The 19809-nt window shown below is 37.7% G+C and overlaps 1 protein-coding gene across 1 annotated transcript; it reads left to right on the top strand.

Moving 5' to 3' along the window:
* The first annotated feature begins 936 nt into the window (after positions 1–936).
* Positions 937–17199, top strand: LOC105054908 (uncharacterized). Its single transcript, XM_010936544.4, has 8 exons — positions 937–1132; positions 3388–3516; positions 3619–3720; positions 11348–11479; positions 11595–11693; positions 14010–14156; positions 15392–15551; positions 15808–17199. The coding sequence occupies exons 1-8, from the start codon at positions 1049–1051 to the stop codon at positions 17016–17018; spliced, it is 2064 nt and encodes a 687-aa protein (XP_010934846.1). The 5' UTR covers positions 937–1048; the 3' UTR covers positions 17019–17199.
* Positions 17200–19809: the final 2610 nt, after the last annotated feature.

Genomic DNA, 19809 nt, shown 5'->3' on the forward strand with positions numbered 1-19809 from the left:
CTCGCAGTTTTACTTTTTTATTTAAAATTTTGAATAACAAAAATATCTCTCATATTTTGAAATTTTTATGATATTTCATGACCATATTATGACATCCTACGATCAAATTATTACTTCTTGCATATAGAAAGTCATAATTATATTTTTATTATTGAAAATTTATAAAATTTTTAATGACGAAAATATCTTCTTTTTTTATGACATCCTGTGATCAAATTATGAATAAAAATTATGGGATATCATAATTTTTTCAGAAAAAAAGAATATTTTCATCATTCAAAATTTCATATGAAAAAATAGAACTGTAGATATTAAATATATATTAAAAAATAATAATTATGTGATCATAAAATAATATATTTTTTTTATACCGTATAAATTATATAAAGAATTACCCCTCACGAGCACGCAACAAATATAGCTTCAAATTGTGATAACACTAAAATTCCATACACGTAATCATTAAAGCTTCTCATGCTATATTTTATTACTTTTCCCTACACAAAAAATAAGAATATTATTTTAAAATCAAATCAAATGTTTTGGGTGAACAATCGGGAGTTTGAAAACGGACGGCAGAGAATGGGCGTCCGCATGCGGGTTGTCCGTACATGATAACGGAATACGTACCTAGATTTCCTCGACCATGTAGGTCAGGAGTCGAAGGCCCGTCCCGTCCCGCCGCGCCGCTAACGAGTACAGTCATTATAAGGCAATAAAAAGGGTACAACCGTCATGCGGACCTCCACGAGTTAAGTTCTCTCCACTGCCCAGTCCTACGCTTTCGCACGAGAAACCCGACCAACGGAATAAAAAAAAAATTAAAAATAATACAGGCAGCAAAAGTTTCTAGCCATCCGATCTCCGCTGGCCCTCCGATGGAACCCGATCCTTTCCTACACGTGGATTTCGGACTTCACTCACTTGTATAATGCTGCATCTGGCTGCAAGAGGAGAGTGAGTGGGGGAAGTGGAGGTGGCCGGCGAAGGAAGGAAGGGAAGAGGAGCTGTCGGCGCTGGAGAAGGTGGGGAAGTTGCCGTTCCTGAAATGTCGATCGAGGAGCCGCCGGAATGGCTGCCGGATGGGTGGACCATGGAGGTCAGAAGAGGGAAGACCGGTAACATATACAGGGTAATCTCTCTGTCAATCTTTTCTTCCCTCCTTTGCCTTATCTTTCCCTTTAGATTTCGATCTTTTCTTGAAATAGCTGGGTTTCTTTGTTTCTGAGATCGTAAAAACGGACGATCTTGGAGAAATTTTTTTTTTCTTGGATCGTTTCGTTCGTTTTTTGAACATACTGTCAAGAGTTAGGCAATTTGGGTTCCCGTTGAGGGAAAGAGTGGGGGGAGGGGTTGTGGGGGAGGTGGCTGGCGAAGGGAGGAAGGGAAGAGGAGCTGTTGACGCTGGAGAAGGCGGGGGAGGATGCCGTTTCCGGAATGTCGATCGAGGAGCCACCGAAATGGCTGCCGGATGGGTGAACCATGGAGGTGAGGAGAGGGAAGAACGGTAACATATACAGGATAATCTCGCTCTCAATCGTTTCTTTTCCCCCATATACAGGCTAATCTCGAATAAGTTGGGTTTCTTTGTTTCTGAATGGTAAAAATGGACGATCTTGGTGTTTTTTTTTTCCTCGATCGTTTCTTTCCTTTCTTGAACATAATCCGTCAAAAGTTAGGCAATTCCAATTTGGGCTCCCATTTGAGGGAAATGCGCCGTTCTATAGAGGCGGTAAGTGATTTCGACAGGTTGATTGGATTCACATGCCAGTTTGATCGGTAGCTCGATTTGGTAAAAAAGGGAACAAGAGCGTTGCATCCGAGTTTTGGAAGATTTTGGCGCCTGATTTTGGTGAAAATCCTCAGTAGCAGCAGATTTTGAAACAATGAGATAGCTGGACAAAAGTTGATACTGTTTTAGAAATGGAGACGTTGTGAGTTACAGGTCTGCAGCATTGTAGGAAAGTCCTTAAGAATTAGGGTTCTTGGGAACTTTCAAGTTACTAGTTTGATACCTTTCCAGAATCAGTTTATCCTTTATCCTATACTCATGTAAATGTCCAAGCATTTGAAGTATCTTGAAGGATTTGAGATGATGATTAACATAGAAAATTCAGAAGAAAAAGGAACTTTTGGACATCATCCTGGAATTTGTTTACTTACCTACAACTTGATATTGAAATGATCATTAAACAATGACTCATCTAGAACTGGTAGATTTATTTGTGAATTTGATATTTTGAAGTATTTCTTCACTTGTAAATTTATTTGAAGTAATATTTTACAGAGCATATTGTATCCCCAAGATTATCATTATACATGTGTTTGTGAAATAAATGATCAAATATAATCTTATGCAATTCATCGCAGTGTTACCTGCAGACTTGGCATGGGTCCCAAGAGTCCAAGTACACCCTAAGTATCAGACATGGAAGCCTCCAGAAAACCTAGGCATAGAGGCACAGCATATACATACATACGTACGTACGTATATGTATGTATATATGTGTGTGTGTACATATTCGATATGCTATGTTTTAAAAAAGCTTCCACAACATCATGTGATAGTTATAAATGTTGGTGTCGGTAAGCTTTAATGGAAAAAAGGCCTTTAACAAGCAAAGTAGTAAATGCAGTATGAAGCAAGGTTTTTAAATCCCAACATATCAATTGTCTCGGTGAGTGACTGCGATTGAGATGAAGCAAGATTTCAGTTTATCTTGTTAGTGAAGGAAATCAAGACTCTTTTTGAGACTTCAGCTGAGGCCGAGATATTCAAAATCTCTGCAGACATGGTAAATCCAAGATTGCCAACCATACTTAAGTGTCAATTTTGAAACTTGCTATTTCAGAAAATCTATTTAATGTTGTAAAAAAAAATGATTGAAAAATATTGGTTGATATGTATAGTATTGTATTGGCCAATATGTTGGATTTCATCAGTTTACATTGGCTGAGATTATAAGGCCGAGACTTTTACATATGTCGTATCATTGTGGGTTGGGAGGGGCGGGAGGACAGGGGACAGAATTGCGATAAAAACTGATATATCAGCTGCGATGGAAACCTTGGTAGATGGTACTTTCCTTTAACCCATCACTTCATTAATTTTAATGATTCTCTAGAGATTTGATGAGAATAAATTTCCTTCTAGCTTTTTTTTGTTTTTAAAGAAAACAAAAAACTATAGTTCTTTTGTTTTTTTTATTAGTTGCAATTTTCTTTTTGGAAAAACTGTGGTTGCTAACATCAATATTACTTTTTAAGTCTATATCACTAATTGATCTAGATAACCTATTCATGCTTAAAAGTATTAAGAAAATGGAGAAGCTAGAGGTTGTGGCATGGCATAACTAAGACTATTTTATTCATATTTGAATTGCACAGTACTACACATCGCCATTATCTAGTTACACTTTCTGCTCAAAAGAGGCAGTTATGCGCTATCTCAATGTTGTAAAGGTTGATGGTCATGAATCTGAGTTATCAGCACGTTCTGGAGATGAAAGTCCACGAGTAAGTTTTTATTTTCTTAAATACAGCTTCAGAGGCCTTTACATGCCATTGGATATTGTTGGGTTTTACCATTATACTTTACTAAATTCATTTGATAATTAGCCTGTGCAACAAGTGAAAAATTCATTCAAATGGTTGCCTCCTGGATGGCTTTTGGAGATCAGAACTCAAAGATGTGGCTCAAAAGCACGGCAAATATACAAGGTATTGTGGAAACTGTCAACTGAATGCATACTTGGTTATTCATAACAGCCCTACCATCTTTTTATTTTATCACCAGATATTTTTCTTAAGTTATCACTCGTGAATTGTCACTTTATACTTTCCATGCTTATTTCATTGGAGCCATACAGTGAGCATTACCATGCAGAGAATGTTACTGCATCGCTTGCCAAGAAAGATGATGATCTTATACATATATACAAATGCAGGCACACACTGACATGTATATATTGGACTAAATCCTTTTTAGTTCTAATTGCTTTTAGTGCATTTATGTGAAATATGGCAGACAATATGTCTGTCCTTGTGGAGCTTCTGTTCTGTCGTTCTTTTGTCTTACTGTTTCATCTCAATCTTCTTATTTGGACCTCTAACCAAGGAACGACTTTCATTTTCACCTTTCGTTTCATTATCTTACATATTTTCACTCGATTTCTCCTGCTCATCACTGATTTTCTGAAAGTGTAACAATGTTGGTGGATGCTAATATGAGCTTCTCTGACACATCGTGGGCTAAGTATAGGTTTGACTGGTGGATCCAGTATAAAGAACACAGTTTTATGTAGTTTGTTTTGTAAAATCTAAAATCCTGCATATTTGATAGGAAGGTCTATGTGAGTTCACATTGAAGGAGCTTTTGGATAAATAAACACATATTAGGGTCGCTAAGAGGAGAAAGTGGGATATGTAAGAAAACAAAAATCAAATGATGTTAAGAGAATAAGTGGAAGAGAGATACCTGTGGAAGAAGGATGATTAGTCATCTTGTGAATTTTTTTTGCACTTAATAATGATTTTTACCTGTTTTGAACTTTGAGAGATGTGTTTTGACTGTTGTTCATGGCTTCCTTTGGCCTAGGGTTTGATTTATGGTTGCCAATTAGCTAAGGTGCTAGGAACCTATGTAATGAGATAAAGCTCATGGGTACGGATACAGTTTAATGATGAAGAAAGGCTTATGAGTGTACCCCCATCACCCCTCCTATGAGGAGGCTCTAAAAAGTAATAGATCTCCTAATCCATCCTTGGAGTTTATGCATACATGACAAAAATAAAAGAAATTGAAAAGAAGAGAGGGAGAGAAGGAAGGAAGAGAAGATAGGGGTATAAGTGCTCGATTTTTCTTTGAAGTTCCTTCTTTTTTCCTCATCAAGTGGCTAGTGGAGGGTTAGGGTTAGTGTTTTGATAGGAGAGGAGAAGAAAGTTAGTTAGGGAGATGGCTAGGGTTTGGAGAGGTTTGAGAGAGTAGAGTTGTCCTAGATTTTCCAAATTATAGCTTAGTTCTAATGAATTTCTTCCATTTATCTATGAATTTTATCTATCATTTCTTGTTGGATTTTGGGAGAGGACAAGGCATATTTATAGTGAAAGGTGAGGGATCCCTAGATTAGGATTTAAGAAGGGGTAAGGTTGTCCTATACACGAAAGAGAGGTTGAGTGGCTCAATTCTATTAACTAAATTGGTTTGAGGGGAGATTAGTAAGGTGATATGAATAGAGAGTTGAGATGATGGGAGTGTGTGTTTCCTTATATTGGTTTTTTTTTTTTTAGAGGGTTAGGCTATATGTAGAGAGAGGAAGGATTGATTTGAGGGCGATGATTCAATCCCAGGGGATCTAAGGGTTATGATCAATTTGAGGTGGCAAGTAGTCCTATTCAAATCCCGAATGGCCTACCCGGCCTGCTTAAGCTTGAAGAGTTTCGAATGGGCTTAGGCCTAGAAATTAAGCCCAACGGTTTGAGCCTGAAATTTGAGCCCATCTACTAAATGGGCTAGACTTGGATTACATCGGTCCGGTCAAAATTTATATAATATATAATATATAAAAGGTCTACCCATGCTTTGGTGAACCATGCTCGAGCCCAATTTGTAGTGGAGGTAGGTAGAGGGTCAAGTCGAGCTCCATCACCATGTCTTCGATCAAGGGGAGGGTTGGTAGGGTCAGTCTAGCAAGGTTGTATATAGGACGTCGATAGCTGTTCGGAGGCCGGACTAAAGTTAGCCCTTCTCTGGCACAAGATCCATCTACCTTGCTACTCCCACTCTCCATCATCCCATCATCCCTTGATCAACCACTCACCACCATCCGATGGCCCCCTCCCCCACATCCTATCAAACCAACTGGCCACAAACATAGCTGCATTAATACCCTTGGTTCGATCTAGATGTTGAATCCTATTGGTAGACTTGGGTCCCATGTCAATGTTGCTCCTCCCCCAGCAGAAGATCCATCAAAGTTGCAAATCTAGCAATTGCGAGTTTGACGACAATGGAGAAGATCCAGGGCTCTAAGAAGGGATTGTGGAGATTGGATCGAGGTGAATAAGAGCAACATCATTCTAGGGTTTTTGAAAGCCTTCCATGGGTGAGTGAGTGCGTTTTTTTGGAAGAGTGAGATTCTTTAGTAAAAGAAGGTCCAGAAAGCATGTGCGTGACCCAAAAGCTTGAAGCTCGATAAGTTATGGGCGTAGGTTTGGAAAATAGGCTCGAAGGCTAGGTGCGGGCTTGACTAAATTATGTGGTACCTTAGATTGAGCTCGGTCCGGTCCACTTGTTGACTAGGTCTAGCAGCAAGGCTCTACTGACTAAGCAGTATGAAAATAGGATTTTAAATGTGGATGTTGGAGAAGTAAGGAAGGCATGCTTGTTTGGAGTGTGTTTCTTTGGAGGGCTAAGATTTTGTGGAGAGGATGGGGTTTAGTTTGGGGCCTATGATTCAATCTAAAAGGATCTAAGGGTTATGATATATTGGAGGTGGTAAGGTTTTATTGGCTAAAGGGTATGAAGATGTGAATGAAGAGGTGGATGGTGGAGATGTAAGGAAGGTGTATTTGTTTGGTTGCATTTATTTGGAAGGCTAGGATTAAAGGAGAGAGGGGAGGGCTGGGCTTAGGGGAGAGAGTTTAATCTAAAGGTGACAAGGAGAGTTATATGGAGGAATTTATTGGAACCTTTCCTTCTCAGAAAGATAGATGATGTGGAGGATGGATGAATGGCCAGGATGTTGTAAAAGAGGGGGGTAATGATCCAACAATGTACGTTAATGGTGGTATTGATGTGAATATTATTAGATCTAGGGGTTTAGGGTTCCTTAAGTCTTTTAGGAAGGATATGAGTGCCAAACATAGGACACCAAGATTAGGCTAATACATATTAAGAATTTGGTATCCAAATAAATAAGATTGAATCTGAGAGAAAATCTTACGTTTGTCATTGAGTGGACCTGGGACTAGATGTAAGGGAGGGAATATATGAGAATTTTGTGAGGGTACATGGAAAAAGAAGAGTAAGGGAGGTATCAAGTTACGAGAAATGATGAGGTGGAGGCCTCTTGGTATGCTACTTGGCAAGTGGTCCCAAGGAGAGAGGCAATGGAGGGTCGAAGGAGTAGTTTGATCATAGTACACCCCCATAAGAGGGTATGAGTCATTTGTTGAGGATATCAAGGATTCAATGACATCTTGGCTAATCCAAATCTATATTTGATACATGAAGGGTTCAATTTGTGTGCAATGTAGGATTTAGGGGCTAATTAGAGTCATGTGCCATATGTGGCCTTCAAATCGGGATAAATTAGGTTAAGGAAGATGACAAAGTCATAAGGAAGGGTTGGATTGGTTGGGAAATAGTTTGATTGAGCATGATTGGGTGTGCTTATGCTTGATTGGGTGTAATCAAATGTAATCAAAGGGGTTAGTTTGGCTATATTAGGATATGGTAGTGTTGATCTGGTGAATTGAAGCTTTGATCAGGTTGGATCGGATGGGCTAGGGTTTGGATCAGATGGACCAAAGGTCTGGGTTGGCTGGAAAAGGGTACAGGTCAAATGGGCTAAGGTTTGGTTTGGATGGCCAAGATTTTGGTCGGATAGACTAGGATTTGCTGCCATTATGTAAGGAAATTATTTCCTCTACAAGTGGAGGTCTCTACAAGTGTATTAACCATTTAGCATGGTTTCCTATAAGTGGTGTCAAAAATAGCGTTGGGGTGATTGTAATCAAGTACTGTGGGCAATGGCAACATTGAGGTAATTGTAAGTAAGCAGCATGACAATAAGACTATAGATGGAAGGTTGAAGATTCTCTAGCATTTGCTTGTGGTCATGAATGTACTGCTTACCACAGCTAAACCTTTAAACTAAGTAGAGTGTCACTTTGTAGTGCATAGGAAAGGTTCTTTCAATGTAATTACAGTTGCCAAATTAGTGTTCAGTTTTCCACCATATCTATGTAAAGAAGACATGAAGTTTTTGGCCTTTCTTGATAACTATTAGTGCATGGCTGCTCATCTAATGGTGATGTTGGGTTGGAGATTGATATGTCTTAAATTTACCGTAAGCGCATGGTGTGCAATGTAGCACGTCCGACGAGTACGAGTCGATCCCATGAGGAATTGGATTTTGAATTGTATTTAAATGCTTGCTCAGGCGAGCTTTAGAGAAAAAGGGAAGAGATTGTTTGTTGAATTATGAACTACCAAAGCAATAAACTAATTAATTATAAAGGTAAATTATCTAAAAGATCTAGGACTCTTGAATCCACTAGACCAATGAATTAGAGAGCCTTCCTATGATTTCTCTTATAATGTCCCCTTGATCAAGTTGTAAAATATGAACAAGCATGGATCATGAAGAGATTTAACTCAACTATGATCCATCAAACATTTTGTTCTCATCCTAATTAAGAGACCCTTCCTTTCTTCACTTCTCTTGTATTATCCAAGTATAGGCTATGAAGGGATTCTGACCCAACTATAACCCATCAAGGTTTTCACATGGAAAGAGAAGAAATGATTTAGAAAATTGTGATCCTTCTATCAATCATCCCCTCTTACACCGAATCAAGTATGGACTATGAAGGAATTCTGACCCAACGATAGCTCATCAAATCTCTTGGCGAAAGAGATGAAGGGAGAAGAATTCTAAAAATTTAAAAGCTCGAAAAGAAAAATTGAATAGAGCAGATTTCTATTCATGATCTAGCTTCATCGCAAACCCCAGAGGGATTACTTAGCCAGACATAGTTGATTTGAAGTCAAAAATAAAATAAAGACTAATTCTACTTGTTGGAGTTGAACTTGCGGAAATTAAAAATTACAGAATTAAAAGATGCAGAAATTTAAACTATCCTATTGCAGAAATTAAAATTACAAAAATTAAATAGAAAGAAAATAACTAATTTATTTGTGAATAAAAATTCTGATACAAAAATTTTCAACTCCTAAGCCATTAACAAGGCTTGGAGTTTGAACAGAAAATAAAATCTCTTACAGAACCAGACTTCTCTCCTTCTCTTGGCTTGGGATCAATCTTCCCCTGGCTGACTCTCCTTCTCGTGTGTTGGAAGGGTAGAAGAAAGTGGGAACAAGGTGGCTAAAAAGTTTTAAAGGTGGGTATGTCTGCTTGTCACACAGATCCCGTACAAGAATTATGGAGTGGAGAGAGATATCTCTAGAGTAAAGATATTAGCCTTTATTTATAGGTGTTAAAATGGGGAGAATTTTCTGTTTTGCCGATATGGGATTAAAATAGAAGGATGTCTCTCGTTCAAAACGTTGGAATCTCAATTGATTTTGATTTGAAATCCTTCTCAACTCGATAAGATCTATTTTCTGCTTTTACGATCGTGCATCAGGCCGCATCAGCATTCGCACGCTGTTCACTTCACCAGGGAGTCCTGCATAGCACGTCCAGCCACGTCCACGTGCATCAAGGACCATAATCAATTGTTTGAAGACCCAGGCAACCATTCCGTCAGTGAAGCCCACCAAACACTCTCCCTGAGCCATTGCTTTTCACTGCTTTTCACGTGGCTCATCCTTTTTTTTTTTTTATGGATCAAGTAGTCCATGGTGGACCACTAGCTTGTAAATTGGATCGGGTTTGCTTTCGGCTTAAAATTTAAATTCATTTTAACTCCGTTTTTGATCTCGTTTGATCTTTTTAAGCCTATAGATCGGGCTCTTCATATTGGTGCACTTATTTCCTGCAAAATATACGAAGAAGTATCAATTTTAAAAAAATAAAGATAATTTGATCCATAAATTAATGTTTCTATGGACAAATTTATGCACTTATCAGAGATCAAAGTTGATATCTTTTCTGGTGAGAAAAGCTTTCTGGTCCTTGCGGTGATGAAAGAAGTGGAGCAGGTTTCCTTGAACAGCTTAGTGAGTAATGTCAATTAGCATCGAAGTTAGTAAATTTCTTCATGTAAATTTAGGAAGAAGCATGGCATACATGTACCAGTTACCCACCAGGTGGTTTGATCATCTTTAGTGATAGGTATTTTATGATATATATATATATATATATATATATATATATATATATATATATATATATATATATATTGTGTGCTATTGTGTGCTTGCATGTGCATATGCAGCTCATATTGTAATATGATAACATGCAGCCTGGCAAATTTAAAGGGATCAATTCCCACCATCATTTCTTTGGTTTTCTAATTTGAAATTCACAAGCATGTGGACACATGTAATCCCCTATTTTGATATATTAACTCATTTATCCCCTCCATCTCTTTCTGGGCAATATTTTAGGGAAGAAAAAGGGTGCTTATGTTAGAACGGATGACAACAGCATGAGCCACCTTTTTTCTTCTTTTTCTAATTATTTCTTATAGCTTCTGGAAATATAAACCATATATTCCAAAAGATTAAAGGCCTCCCATGTCCCAACCAGGAAATTGAGAGATGATGAAGAGGCTGAAGCTGCTGAATGATGTTAAGAATTAGTTGGCCATGGTTCTGTTATATTGTAGTATACGAGGTTGTTTAATAAATCACAGAAAACTACTCTTTAACAAAAAGACTGACCATTGCAGCCGATCCAAGAATGCATTTGTTATCATAGGTTTGAGAATGTTCTTTCACTCTCGTTGGGTCACAAGTTGGTTGTTCATGTTGATACACTACCACTATGATTTAAAATATGAATATTTGAAGTTGAACTTTTTCAAATTGTGGATTTGGTTTTAGCAGATAAAAATAATCTTTATTGTATGAACCAACAAAAATTGGATCAGTGACCTGCACCTGTTTTACTTTTAGTTTATTTATAATCAAGTGAAGTTGTGGTTGATCTTCCATTTCTAAAAACAGTATTTTAGCTGATTAAACAAAGAATTAAATTTTTGACCTCTTCTGAATTATATGTACATTTTTTTTCCCTTTCTACATAAACATATCTGCTGCAAGCTTTTGAAACATTTTGGCTCTCATGTGCTGTTTCTGGATACAAATAAGTTAATAATAAATATGGACTTCTTATTCCAGAATTGCTGTTCTCCAACAATATGGACATTAGTCTCACGGGCTGAAAGCTTCAATAACACAAATTGCATTTTCCACATGCTTGCTTGATATCTTATCAACATAGACCATATCAGCTACTTTATATCATTCATGGAAATTTTAGTAATTTGTATTGGACATGCATTACAAATAGAGAAAAGATGGAAAATACATGATTGAGGCAATAACCAATTTGGTACAAATAAATGTTTGATAAAATGCAAGGAAACTTCATTTTCTATATTTCCATAAAAAAAATATGCTCCGATTACTTATGTGCATTTATATCTTTTGTAGTCCTACTTTGATCCTTCTACCAGATCCAGATTCTATTCCAAGGGAGATGTGCTTCAGTTTGTTAAGTCTGGGAAGATTTACAGTCCCACATCTGATCAGAAAAGACATTGTGAATCAGAATCTCCCGAGCACGTTTGTAATCTGCCACAAAATTTCTTGTTTGTTGCACCCTTTATTTATGCTCCATCCACTCTCTACTTTTACACTCTCAGCATGAATAATTTCTGAATTTTCATATTCTGACTAGGTTATAGCTCAGATTGAGTTTTATCCAGATGGGTTGCCTGATGGATGGTACAAAGAAACTAGAATAAAAAAAAACAGAAGCGGAATCAGAAAAGACCCGGTACCAGTGCAACTCTAGCTTTATTTTCTAATACATTATTCCAGCTGTTCAGTAAAATCAAGCATCTTCACTGTATGTATGCTATAAAATTATAAATACTAACTTGTTCTATTAATACTAATTCTGTGTTTGAGGACATGTACTGTGCTTTGTTGCATATTTTAGCCATTCAGCTACCAGGGAACTTTCATATATATATATATATATATATATATATATATATATATATATATATATATATATATATATATATATATATATATTCTTAGGTAAGTCTCAACTTGCAACATGACATTTTATGAACGTTGTGCAAGTCATTTTTATGGTAATCACCTTTAGCAACAACATCCTTTTTACACGTATACTTTGGACATGATTTCTAATGAGTATTGAATGATTTGCGAGAACATCTGTTTTAGGCATATACTTTGGACATGAGGTCCAATGGGTATTGCATGTTGCTACATATGGCTCTTCTACTTACTAATATAGTAGAAAAATTTTAGTGGCTATGTGCAATCGTTCAGTATCCACATAATTGTCATCATCAAGTATTTCAGTGTCACCTACCTTTCTCTTGCCGATCAAGTAGCACACATTGGCATGAAAGGATTAGCATGTCTGTAAAAATGATTTGAAATTAGCATACTAAGAGAAGCTACTTTATCATTTGTTGAGACATAAACTACTTTTGATAACTTTATACTAGTGCTTGGACATCTTCCAATTTCAATTATCAAACATCCTGAATATCTATGTTGATTATGCTTGAATATGTTCACTGCACATTTACAAGTGATTAGTCATAAATTTACATCATGCAATTATCATACACATTGCCAGCACAAATAAAATAAAAGGAGTTCTTGATATAAATGAAAAGGAGGGATATACTTATGTTTACAATTAACAACACTATTACCTGTCAGATGCTTCTGGTACTACAAAAGTTCATATAATAGTACTGTATTATGGAAAATTTCTATTAGGGATAACTTGATATCTAAACTCTCTGCCTTACATAAAAAGGAAAAGAACACACAAAATGAGGAATAGGGGGAAAAAAAAATCTAACTACATCAGATATGCTAACAACCTCAGACGGGTTTAACCTTGCAACATAGATGAATTAGACATTGGAAATGTGTTCTACCCTTTTAATTTTGTTATCCATGAGCCTTACATAACCTATTTCTGAGCCTTTCATAACCAGTGTTATTATCTTCTTGCCACCTTTTTGAAGTAGGAGGTGAAGAAGAAGAAAACCTAGGTTGTTATCTCTTGAACCATTGGGACATTATCATGCACTTGATGGCATTTTTGATCTTGCATCTCCCATGTATAGGCAAGATTTTCCCATGCCTCCTAATGTTCAATGATGAGTTTATTCATCTATCTCTGGATTCATTTCATATTCTGGAGCTTGCTACTCCAGAATCCAGATTACCAACCAGAGGGAAGATAGAAGCCAATTTTCTGTGTAAATGAACTTATGGTTTTTAGGTCAAGGTTATCTATAATAGAATGTTTTCCTTCAAAGTTTTAAATATCAGTTACTGGGATGGTGCACCACCCGAATGTTGAGATGGGATGAGTTGAGAAATGGATTGGAACGAGGCAGGACATCCACCATGCTGAGTGTTGGGACTTGGGTGTTCTGTTCCATGGAAGAACCAGGACGGCCCTGTCCCACAGTGTCCGTCTCCTTGGTCCTTATGTCAGATATTCATATTTAAACTTCCCCGATAAAAGTATACTAAGCAGGGCTGTGAATAAGTGCAATAACTCCAATGTCTCCTGGAAAACGTAGCAAGTAAGATAATATCAAGCTATAGCCTTTAGGCAAAGTAAGATACTGTGGCAAGCAGACTTCAGGCTAGCAGTGACGTTAGATTCTTGCTGTTCAACATCTGTATGTGTTGACCGCACCAATTTCATGTTCTTTGAGGTTTTAGCAGTTCAACTTTTTAGTACTATTGTTCTATGCCATGCTTGAATTAACTTTGTGATGGTTAATATTAGGAGTATATTCTCCTAGACTTTTCATAAAAACTCTTGCTGTCATATTCTTCTTGCACATCTGCTGTTGTTAGCTACTTGTGGCACCGTTAAGAGTGTTTTCTTTTCAAGATTCCTTTGGTTTTTATTTAACACCTCTTATACCTCACTGGGTGCAATGCAGTCAATTAATTAATTAGTCTGCTTGCTTCCCTAGAGTACATCTTATTTTCATCATTTTCCTTCTTTATGTTTTACACTTGTTGCTTATGTTAAATAAAGTCTTTATATTGATAATAAATGACCTGATTGCTACAGTATTATGCCGATCCGGTATCTGGATATGTATTTCGAACACTAAAGGATGTTCAGCGTTATACTGAGACTGGAGAAATTAGTAGACATGCATTTAGACCGAGGAAAAAAAGCCTGTATGACAAATATTCCTTGAGAGAGGAAGATCCTGTAAGTCTACAGAGCTGTTGATTTCTTGTGGTTTCTTTCTACCTATGCTGGTTTTTTCATGTAGTTTGTTTCCCTTGAATTTTCCTATTTTTGTTTAGCTTGCTATATTAAAGAATATCTGCATCTTAGACAATGTATTGCTTGTTTCCTATTAATCTCATCAATATCAGTTATGGAGTGGAAAGGGAGAAGCATGCCTGTTCAGAAACGCAAGCAGATGACAATTGCAAAGGATAATATTAGATTCAAGATGCTCATGATTCATGAATCTTACTAGATATCACAATAATGAAATATTTTCAGCCTCCTGTATTTAAGTTCCAACATGGTGCATAACTTTTCCTGAATTGAGTATAAGTTGGTCCGAGAGCCTATAACTATTACAGGTATATCTTGCATTTGGGATGTATTCATCTAAAAAGATGTTTACATTGCAATGTGTTATATAGAAGTTACATGATGATGTGAAATATATCTTGAATCAGCAATCCTCAGAAATGAAGATGGAAGTTTGCCCTATTTTGCTAGTGTTTGTTGTCACCGTTCTTCTAAGAGTATTTGTTGATAAGTAATTAGTGGTATCTTGCAGTTCCACTCGTAGTTCGTTGTCTGAAGCCTAACTACTTAAATGAAATACTTTTTGATGGAAATATTAGATGGCGTTTTAGCTTAAAAGGTATTAGTGGAATTGATAAAAAGTATCCGACTCTTACTTGCCAAGCTTCTTAACATGACTTAGTTTCGAGGATAACAAGAATATTAAAAAAAATATGACGTTTCTGGAATAATTTTCAGCTTTCATTTGATGCATTAATAGATCCTTCTTTGGTTTGTCCAGCTCTGTTCTATGTTAAGTCTGAAATTGGTCAAGTGTCTTTTAGTCTATAATTATATCTGAAGTTTTTTTGGTCTTAATACAAAGATATTTTGCTAAGACTGTGACTTAATTGATTCCAAGAAGTCTATTTCCATTGCACTTTTAAACTTATTTTTCACATTCAATTTCTATGTAATTCATCTTTATTGTCTTTAGCTCTGTTCTATGAAATCTTACAAACATTTATATGACACAGATTCATTCAATTTTGTGCCTGTTACTGGTAGAGATGCCAGAATGAGTTCATTTTCATTAAATAATTTGACGTTTTTCCTATACCTCCAACTTAAATATGATCTACATATATTTTTAGATTTTCTTTCCTGTTTTTCTCATGGATGCCTATTTCCCACCACAGCTCCCAAGTCAGGCCAAAAAACTGAAGTCACCTGGAATAGCTGTGAGGCGATGCCTTTTTTCAGAACAGACACAAAATTCAAATGGAGAGGTGGTGATCCGCACTGATGAGCCGGATGAAAAACCAAACTTGTCATCTTTGGATCACGCTTCTTTGCAATGTAAATTACTGCACTTCATCATTATGGAACATTTGGTAGAGATTTATTTTGTTACCAAAAACTTTCTTTTTTTTGGAAGAAATATGGTTGCCCATGAAGTTCATACACATGCACACATATGTATACGTAGTCATCTGTGTGTATACATACATATGTATGTATGTGTGTGTATTTGTACTGAAGAATGGTGGTGGCCCTTCAAGTTTTGATGTTTGCTACTCAGTTCCCCCCATAATACAGGGTTCTTGTATTGCAGGTATTCATGGTTCTTTGTCTGTGTGCTCTGTTCCAAACATCAGTCATGCAGAAGAAAAGGCAACGAAGAGTGAAAGGATGTTTGGGCCTGTAATTGATAATTTGTCAGAACCTGGTAAACACTTAACGGGCATGGAAAACAAGGAAGGAAATGAGGTTCTGTTGCGAGCATTCAAAAAATCGAATTCTATCCAGCGCTTCAAAAAGAAGGCCAAAAAGGGTAGACCAAGAAGGCAAGAAAAATTTATTGAGAAATCATCAGAGCCTGCAAACAGGAGTTTGGATTCATTGGAGCGGAAGCTGCTTGACCTGGGTGATGAGATACAGCCAGTGCTTGCAGTTGAGAAGTCATCAGAAATGTCTGACAAGGAGCCAAATGAGCCAGCAGATATGGCACCAGAGCAACTGCTGATAGAATACCCAACTCAATGGGAAACTGCAGAGAGTTTGGAGCAGGAAAATGGGAAACTTCCAGAAGGTGAGTTGTTGGGAAACAATAAGATCGAAGGACCAGAGCAGAAGCTGCTACCACCAGAAGATGTGAAGTCGTCACCCGCAGAGGAAAAGCAACCAAAGCCTGATGGAGAGGCCATAAATGGTGGGAGCAGCAAAGCCAAAACTAAGAAAGCAGCCACGCAGCCTCGCCGGGCATCAAAACGGTTGGCTGGGCTTAAAGCTGGTCCTCCTGCAGATGACCTGAGAATTGGTTACCGGTTTCGCTGGGCGATGTCTAGGTGCAGATCTGATCAAACAGAAGACGTCGTGGTGCTGGAAAAGCAGGAAACCGAGGAGCAGAGTGGAAAAGCTGCCTCAAGAGAGCAGGCTGAGGCAGGCAAACCGACTGACGATAAGCTGGAATCCCCACTGACATCACCATTTGGTAATTCTTGGCCGGACCCTTGCCTTGAATTTGCATTCAAGACTCTTACAGGCGATATTCCAGTGTTAGAGAAAAGTCTCGAGATCCAAAACATTTCGGATCACCAGCTCAGTTCAGTTCAGAACTCGAATCCGAGTGTTTTGGCTTCATCAACTTTTGCTGGTGGTCCAGAGAGTTCCAGCCAGGCCGAGTTACCTCTCCAACCTGGGTCGCTAGACAAAAATTGCTCGTCTTCCAGGGAACAGGAGAGGCAATCCTCTACAAAGAACAGGCCAGAGTCCAGTGGGAAGGTGATTCAACAATATCGTCGGGCCACAAAATTACACCAGTAATTGGCGTATAAATTTGTGATCCTAAATTGTTTTTGTGCCATGTAAGGCTATATTCTGTAGAACAAACTGCCATGGAGATGTTGTAAATTAGCCAATGACATCCTTTTAGCAGACCAGCGATGATATGAACATTAGTAAAATGCCTCGGAGGTGGAATATCGGTATCTATGCGTTTGGATTACTTTTTGTTTGTAAGGTCTTTTCATTCATGCTCCTGCTGGGCTTTTCTGTTTCCGTGAAAGTCAGGGGAGCCCAACCTTAACTTTCGCTGGAGGTGGGCAGGCTTTTCTGTTGCTCGAACAGGGCATACTTGGCAACGTCCAATCCGATCTGATTACCGGCTGCCCGAGCACCTACTTCGGGGGACATTCGGATCCTTTCATCAGCCAGATGCTGATGCAACAAAACCAGGTTTGGCTTCTCGGTTGAAAATCTGAATGGTGTCGTTCAAGGATACATAGCACCGAGTTATATATAACTCGTTTGAGTTTTTGGGGTATTCGTTGTACACTACAAGGGATGTTAAATATCTCAATGCTAGAAAATTTGATATTGCATGAGGCAAAATTACAAGAGGGTGTTTGATTCACAATCGGAATTGAAATCGGAATGGATCGGAATCGGAATGGTCCAATCTCTCAAAGTATTTGGTTTGCGATCAAAATCGAAATAGATGATTCCCATTCTTGTTGCTTGATTCACACAAAGATAGAAATCGGAGTCAACTGAAATTTTTATTTTTATTCTTAATTAAAATTTTTAAAAATTAATTATTTTAAAGTTGATATTAAATAAAAATTAAACATACTAATAAGAGATGAAATATTTTATAAAATAAAATATAAAATATAAATAATTTTATGAAAACTAGAAAAAAATAAAAGGAAAAAAAAGAGAGGTGAAGGAAGGTAGACATGGCCTGCCCCCCCTCGCTTCTTCTCCATCGAAGACCCCTCCTCCTACGATCGCACAGCCCCCACCGCAGCCCCACCCTATCGCCGTCCGCATCGCATCCGACTCCTAGCGACCACCAAACAGTCCAAACCCCCTCCCTTCCCTTCTCCCGGCTTCGACGCCACCAAACCCCCTCCCCTCCCCTCCCCTCCCCTCCCCTGGCTCCGGTGCCACCAACCCCCATCGCCTCTCCTCTCCGGCCTTGAGTGTCTCCCGTGCTTCCCCCACCCTATCTACCGTCGCCCTCTTCCCTCTCCGCCGCTTCTTCTTCGATGAGCCCCACAAGGGCACGGACATCATTGTCGAAGCTCTTGAGCGCGAGGGTGTCACCGACGTCTTCGTCTACCCTAGCGGCGCCGGCGCCTCTATGGAGATCCACCAGGCTCTCACCCGCTCTCCCTCCATCATCAACCATCTCCTCCACCATGAGTAAGGCGAGGCCTTCGCCACCTTTGGCTACACCCACTCTGAAAGGAATATGCCCTACAAGTCAATCGAAATTTGTATTTTGATGGATTTTCTTTGTAATCTTCCAGACTCATATAATTGACACTTTATGAATAAAAAGTATTTATTTTTCATCATAGGCTGCATTTTACTTTTGTAATGATTATGATGAACTCTATAAATTAGGACAATGGCTTTAGGATGATGATGAGATCATATCTATGAGACTTAAAATCTAAAAAATTCTGATTTAAAATATTCTTAGTCATAAGAGCATTGAGTAGGGGATTAATATTCCGGATAGACTGGTACTTCCTATGTATATTTGATGGAGAGGGTGGCTAATCTCATAAGCCACTTGTGTAAGGCACTGATACAAGGATGTGGATGCTCATTAGAGAATGAGTTCACTGAATTGATCCGACTTGATAAACATCTTATGGAATTAACTTATCCATCAAAAGATATTTTCTTATAGTGGGAGTTGTGCACGTAATCCTTTGACTTGAGACTACTATAGAACCATATATATATGAATCCGTATTTTGGTTCATACTCATTCATGACTTAGTCATATATGGAATATTCTGGATATGGTGGAACGTGCATGGAGGTTGTGAGTAGGTCAATATGGAATCGATCACTCTTAGTAAGAGGAGATCGCATCTTACTTGTTCTAATCGATTGATAATTCAGGAAGTCTATGATCAAAGCAAGATAAAAATTAGAAAGAATTTCTAATATTTCATTAATTGAATCATTATTATAAAATTAAGAGAAATATGAATGTGATATTGGATTTGATATAGTTCCATATCCAAAGTCATATTTGGGATGCAAGTTAATCGCAAGATCGAATTGCACAGTAACTTTTCACTGAAGGATATTTTTGATATTTCTATCAAAATTTTATATCTTCCAGGTAGACATGATATGTTGCTAGACGTCAATATTATCTTTTGAATTTGATCGAATTAAAGAGTTTAATTCGATCGTCAATTAGAAAGGATTGTAATTACTAAAATCGGATTAACTCGATTGGACCTAAATCGGTTAGATTAAATTCTAATCAAATCAGATCAACATGCATCTGGACCTATTGCTGACTAGATGTGGAACCAAATGGATCACATACAAAAAAAATTGATCTGAGATCTAATTGGATTAGATCATATTTGCAAGATGAACATGCTAGCACATGTTGTAAATTCTAGCTCCTTGTTTCGAATCGGGTTCGAATTTGATTCAAGATTGGATTAATTAAATCTAAATTAAGTCAAATCAATTTTGAGTTTGAGTTGGGTCAACCCTTGACTAGTTGAACCAGGGATTGGGTGCTGCAAAACCAGCATCCCATGCGCTAAGAATTTTTTCTTGCGCATGGGGTTTA

The sequence above is a fragment of the Elaeis guineensis genome, chromosome 12 (genome assembly GCF_000442705.2).
Source record: "Elaeis guineensis isolate ETL-2024a chromosome 12, EG11, whole genome shotgun sequence".
Lineage (NCBI taxonomy): Eukaryota > Viridiplantae > Streptophyta > Magnoliopsida > Arecales > Arecaceae > Elaeis > Elaeis guineensis.

Coding starts and splice junctions, on each gene's coding strand:
- LOC105054908 (XM_010936544.4), top strand. CDS start 1,049: ATGTCGATCGAGGAGCCGCCGGAATGGCTGCCGGATGGGTGGACCATG. Junction 11,694..14,009: donor GCGGAATCAGAAAAGACCCG/GTACCAGTGCAA, acceptor TGATTGCTACAG/TATTATGCCGATCCGGTATC. Junction 15,552..15,807: donor GGATCACGCTTCTTTGCAAT/GTAAATTACTGC, acceptor CTTGTATTGCAG/GTATTCATGGTTCTTTGTCT.